Source organism: Bufo bufo, chromosome 1 (assembly GCF_905171765.1).
Source record: "Bufo bufo chromosome 1, aBufBuf1.1, whole genome shotgun sequence".
Classification (NCBI taxonomy): Eukaryota; Metazoa; Chordata; class Amphibia; order Anura; family Bufonidae; genus Bufo; species Bufo bufo.
Genome location: NC_053389.1, coordinates 835,072,646 through 835,078,761, shown reverse-complemented (window position 1 = coordinate 835,078,761; position 6,116 = coordinate 835,072,646). Strand labels below are relative to the sequence as shown.

Here is a 6,116-nt window from a genome sequence, read left to right as displayed (position 1 = left end):
CGCAGAACCAGCCTACAAAGCAGCGACATCTGAAGACAAAGGACCAGGAGCACAATTAGCCTAAGAGACTGAGATCTGAAGTCACAGAACCAGCCTACCAGGCAGAGAGACATCTGAAGACAGAACCAGCCTACGAGGCAGAGATATCTGAAGACACAGGAACACAACCAGCCTACGAGGCAGAGAGACTTCTGAAGACACAGAACCAGCCTACGAGGCAGAGAGACATCTAAAGACACAGAACCAGGAACACAACCAGCTTACGAGGCAGAGAGACGTCTGAAGACACAGAACCAGGAACACAACCAGCCTACGAGGCAGAGACGTCTGAAGACACAGAACCAGCCTACGAGGCAGAGAGACATCTGAAGACGCAGAACCAGCCTACGAGGCAGAGAGACATCTGAAGACACAGAACCAGGAACACAACCAGCCTACGAGGCAGAGAGACGTCTGAAGACACAGAACCAGCCTACGAGGCAGAGAGACATCTGAAGACGCAGAACCAGCCTACGAGGCAGAGAGACATCTAAAGACGCAGAACCAGCCTACGAGGCAGAGATATCAGAAGACACAGAACCAGGAACACAACCAGCCTACGAGGCAGAGAGACATCTGAAGACGCAGAACCAGCCTACGAGGCAGAGACATCTAAAGACACAGAACCAGGAACACAACCAGCCTACGAGGCAGAGAGACGTCTGAAGACACAGAACCTGCCTACGAGGCAGAGACGTCTGAAGACACAGAACCAGCCTATGAGGCAGAGAGACATCTAAAGACACAGAACCAGGAACACAACCAGCCTACGAGGCAGAAAGACATCTGAAGACGCAGAACCAGCCTACGAGGCAGAGAGACATCTAAAGACACAGAACCAGGAACACAACCAGCCTACGAGGCAGAGATATCTCAAGACATAGAACTAGGAGGGCGACTAGCTAACAAAGTGAACATATACCATCTTTGTTTGAAGATTTATCGAGGTCAGCTCTTCAGTAGAACTTCAACTAATTTCCGTATGAGAGGACTTGCCTACGTGAGTCACTGTGTACATACTTTAATTTACTCCAGAGCTGCGGGGGGGGGAAGTCTACCAACCTGATGACAGTTTCCAAAAACTGCAATTGCAGCTCGGGATGTGACTGGACTATAGACACCAACAAGGAAATGTAACCAAAATGCAAAACCCCTTTAATATTTTCTGGTACAGAAATATTTTTTCTACACGTTCAGCTTTGTTCACATCAAAAATATTTCTTTTAAAAAAAAAATTCAGCAGCAAATAATTTAAAGCGTTTTGTACAAAAGCAACGAATGCTCTTTATAAACAGTCATCAGTCCTGGCGCCCTGACCTGCGACATCCGCCTCAGGATAAGTCGTGGTTTCCACCTCCAGGGTTTTGCAACATGAAGGAAGCTTGGTGTGAAGATCAACGGCGTCTCCATAGGGAATGGGAGCTTCCATGATGATGGCCGCAAACGCTGGGGACTGACTAGACTCATCTGCTGACTCCACTTGTGTGTATGAGACAGTGAGGCCAGAAGCACCATGTTGGGCGTCAGGCAGCATCCTTCTAGATGGGCAGGGAATAGTCCTTGGGTCAAGGGTCAACAAATGACACCATGATGTAGCGTGTGCCCCAGGTGGTGGGCAGTCCCTCGTGGAAATGCGTCAGTCGGCCTGGGTGCATCAAGGACCATCCTTTACGTGGAGACTCTACGTGGCAGTTGTAGCGGATGAATCTGCAGCCACCGCCCTGAGGTGGAGAGGACAACATGTCAGTGCCAGGGATGGTGCCAACACCAGCCTGATAACTGGTGACCCGACCTCAAGCATCGGTGCTCGGTCTGTACCCAAGATTACATGTCAGATGTTGCTACTCACCTCATAGTCGATATCTTTCCTGTTGAGGGCGATGTTAATGGTGAAGGTGGAGGAGTCGTGGTGCGGGCGCAGGGAGGGCTGTTCATCGGGCCGATACCGCACTATAAAATTCAGGAGAGCTTTGGCCTAGGAAGAAGGGGGTGGTCAGCACAGGTGGGCAGTCATGAGGAACGATAGAAGGGGCAGCTGTGGGCATTACCTTCGTGTAATATCCAGGGAACAGCTTCTCGGTGACGGGGGCGATGTATTCCTGGAGGAACTTCAGCCACTGTTCCTGGTACCCGGCCTGCGTCATGTGGATGTCCACAGTCGGCACATTCTCGTATCCACCCGCCAGACGCTTGTCCTGAAATAAAAGACGTGAAGATTATAGTGCACAGCCTATCATTATGAGGTGGTAGACCACGCTGTCTCACTCCTTACATCATTCTTGCCCCCTGACCACTGGCCGAAGTTTTCCATCTCCTCCACAAACTCGTCGCACATGATGTCCGTGAAGATGGGGAACCAGTAGACATCAGAGCAGGGCTGTGGAGGACAAGACCTCTCGTCAGATACTGAGAGCTGGACCACCACAGGGCAAAGCCCACCCTTCCCATGGTGCCATTCCACTCCCAGGTGTCTCCACCATGTTACCTGCTCATAATAATCCTCCTCGAAGATCCGGGAGTAATTCTCATGAATGTACTTTTCCTTCCAGTCCTGAAGAGGGAAGACCATGTCAAACACTGGTGGAGGGGCGATGGATATGGAAAGCAGCCATGAGTACAGGGGAGGGGCCACTTACCACAGGGTTTTCGAAGATCTGCCACAAGTCATTGTGTAGATGAGAGGTGTTGTACTTGGATGTGGAGATCAGGCGGCCAAACTCATCCCTGTTACTGATGTGCAGGAAAACGCCCTGTGGAGGAGATCATCTTCATCAAGACTAAACCATCATCCTCCCTGAAGGAGGTGTTCATGAACCTACACACTGACAACCATCATCAGCCTGATCATCACTGAAGAGGAGGTGATGATGAGACTGCACCCCAAGAGCCATCACCTTCACTGAAAGAGATGATCATGAGACTGCACCCAAAGAACCATCAGCAGCCTCATCATAGAAGGAGATGATGATCATGAGACTGCACCCAAAGAACCATCGGCCTCCTCTCATCATACAATGAGAGGATTATGAGACTTCACACCAAGGACCATCATCTTCACTGAAGAAGTGGTGCTCATGAGACTGCACCCCATCATCACCGTGTGGTCACCTACCTTGTCCCTCACACTCTTGCAGAAGGACATGTCGGGGTCCACACCTGACAAAGTGAAGACATTCCTGTGTGATAACTCCTGACGAAGAGTCTCTCCCTTAATGAGGTAGGAATGGACGATGTACGGGACGTTCCACACCCCACTGCAAGACAGACAACAGGTGTCGGTGTCCCGCCCTACAGAGAGGACCACACTGTGGTAGAAAAGAGCCAGGAGTTGGCCCCGCCCACTACAGGGCGTTCTTAATTTACTCACATCCTCTTGCTCTGCACAATATCCACGTAGTCCTCAGAGCGGGCGTAGTACCCCTCAGGGCTGAGTGCCCCCCAGAAGTTGGACCAGAGTTTCCCACTGCGAGACACCATGGGAGCAATGATTTTCCTGTAAGGAGAGGTTTTGGGGGTCAAGATCAGGTGTCAACCGTGGCCCCTCCCACTGGTATGACCCCCTCCCTCTGACCCCCACACTGACCGATTCTCCTGCACGAGGATGTACAGGGTGTCAGGGTTCGTCAGCACTACATCGGCATCCAGGCTGAAGTAGTAGTCACAGGTGTCATCCTGCCGGCAGAGGTCCCTGCACACACAGCGTCTATTAGTCCAGACATCAGAAGCCCTGCCCCCTGCACTTGCATGCCCGTGTCTCTGGCCCCGTCCCCCTGTACTTACATGCCCATATCTCTGGCCCCGCCCTCCTGTACTTGCATGCCCGTGTCTCTGGCCCCGTCCCCCTGTACTTACATGCCCGTGTCTCTGGCCCCGCCCCCTGTACTTACATGCCCATATCTCTGGCCCCGCCCTCCTGTACTTGCATGCCCGTGTCTCTGGCCCCGTCCCCCTGTACTTACATGCCCGTGTCTCTGGCCCCGCCCCCTGTACTTACATGCCCGTGTCTCTGGCCCCGTCCCCCTGTACTTACATGCCCATATCTCTGGCCCTGCCCTCCTGTACTTGCATGCCCGTGTCTCTGGCCCCGTCCCCCTGTACTTACATGCCCGTGTCTCTGGCCCCGCCCCCTGTACTTACATGCCCATATCTCTGGCCCCGCCCTCCTGTACTTGCATGCCCGTGTCTCTGGCCCCGTCCCCCTGTACTTACATGCCCGTGTCTCTGGCCCCGCCCCCTGTACTTACATGCCCATATCTCTGGCCCCGCCCTCCTGTACTTGCATGCCCGTGTCTCTGGCCCTGCCCCCTGCACTTACATGCCCGTGTCTCTGGCCCCGTCCCCCTGTACTTACATGCCCATATCTCTGGCCCCGCCCCCTGTACTTACATGCCCGTGTCTCTGGCCCCGCCCCCTGTACTTACATGCCCGTGTCTCTGGCCCCGCCCCCTGTACTTACATGCCCATATCTCTGGCCTCGCCCTGGCTCAGCGCCTCCTCAGGACCCACCACTTTGAAGCTCGGAAACTCATCCTTGTGGCTTTCGTAGAACTTCTGAATGTGGCTCTCGTGGTAAACCTCCTGCAGGGGCAGAGCCAACATTACATAATGCATCGAAGGACTAGGGGGTGTATGTACTGGGGGAGGTTATACTAGTGGGGTGTATGTACTGGGGGAGGCTACGGCAGTGGGGTGTATGTACTGGGGGAGGTTACATTAGTGGGGTGCATGTACTGGGGGAGGCTACGGCAGTGGGGTGTATGTACTGGGGGAGGTTATACTAGTGGGGTGTATGTACTGGGGGAGGCTACGGCAGTGGGGTGTATGTACTGGGGGAGGTTACGGCAGTGGGGTGTATGTACTGGGGGAGGTTACGGCAGTGGGGTGTATGTACTGGGGGAGGTTACGGCAGTGGGGTGTATGTACTGGGGGAGGTTACGGCAGTGGGGTGTATGTACTGGGGGAGGTTACGGCAGTGGGGTGTATGTACTGGGGGAGGTTACGGCAGTGGGGTGTATGTACTGGGGGAGGTTACGGCAGTGGGGTGTATGTACTGGGGGAGGTTACGGCAGTGGGGTGTATGTACTGGGGGAGGCTACAGCAGTGGGGTGTATGTACTGGGGGAGGCTACAGCAGTGGGGTGTATGTACTGGGGGAGGCTACAGCAGTGGGGTGTATGTACTGGGGGAGGCTACAGCAGTGGGGTGTATGTACTGGGGGAGGTTACTGCAGTGGGGTGTATGTACTGGGGGAGGTTATACTAGTGGGGTGTATGTACTGGGGGAGGTTATACTAGTGGGGTGTATGTACTGGGGGAGGTTACGGTAGTGGGGTGTATGTACTGGGGGAGGTTACGGCAGTGGGGTGTATGTACTGGGGGAGGTTATACTAGTGGGGTGTATGTACTGGGGGAGGTTATACTAGTGGGGTGTATGTACTGGGGGAGGTTACTGCAGTGGGGTGTATGTACTGGGGGAGGTTACTGCAGTGGGGTGTATGTACTGGGGGAGGTTATACTAGTGGGGTGTATGTACTGGGGGAGGTTATACTAGTGGGGTGTATGTACTGGGGGAGGCTACAGCAGTGGGGTGTATGTACTGGGGGAGGTTACGGCAGTGGGGTGTATGTACTGGAGGAGGTTACATTAGTGGGGTGTATGTACTGGGGGAGGTTACATTAGTGGGGTGTATGTACTGGGGGAGGTTACATTAGTGGGGTGTATGTACTGGGGGAGGTTATACTAGTGGGGTGTATGTACTGGGGGAGGCTACGGCAGTGGGGTGTATGTACTGGGGGAGGTTACATTAGTGGGGTGTATGTACTGGGAGAGGTTATACTAGTGGGGTGTATGTACTGGGGGAGGTTACGGCAGTGGGGTGTATGTACTGGGGGAGGCTACAGCAGTGGGGTGTATGTACTGGGGGAGGTTACGGCAGTGGGGTGTATGTACTGGAGGAGGTTACATTAGTGGGGTGTATGTACTGGGGGAGGTTACATTAGTGGGGTGTATGTACTGGGGGAGGTTACATTAGTGGGGTGTATGTACTGGGGGAGGTTATACTAGTGGGGTGTATGTACTG

At 53.7% G+C, this 6,116-nt stretch overlaps 1 protein-coding gene across 1 annotated transcript; it reads right to left on the bottom strand.

Annotated features, from left to right (window-relative positions):
- Nucleotides 1-1,177: 1,177 nt before the first annotated feature.
- On the bottom strand, nucleotides 1,178-4,650 carry LOC120990542 (multifunctional procollagen lysine hydroxylase and glycosyltransferase LH3-like). Its single transcript, XM_040419424.1, has 10 exons — nucleotides 4,496-4,650; nucleotides 3,623-3,727; nucleotides 3,407-3,532; nucleotides 3,152-3,293; nucleotides 2,676-2,789; nucleotides 2,525-2,590; nucleotides 2,312-2,416; nucleotides 2,088-2,234; nucleotides 1,889-2,014; nucleotides 1,178-1,760 (listed from the first exon to the last, which is right to left on the bottom strand). The coding sequence occupies exons 1-10, from the start codon at nucleotides 4,648-4,650 to the stop codon at nucleotides 1,605-1,607; spliced, it is 1,242 nt and encodes a 413-aa protein (XP_040275358.1). The 3' UTR covers nucleotides 1,178-1,604.
- Nucleotides 4,651-6,116: the final 1,466 nt, after the last annotated feature.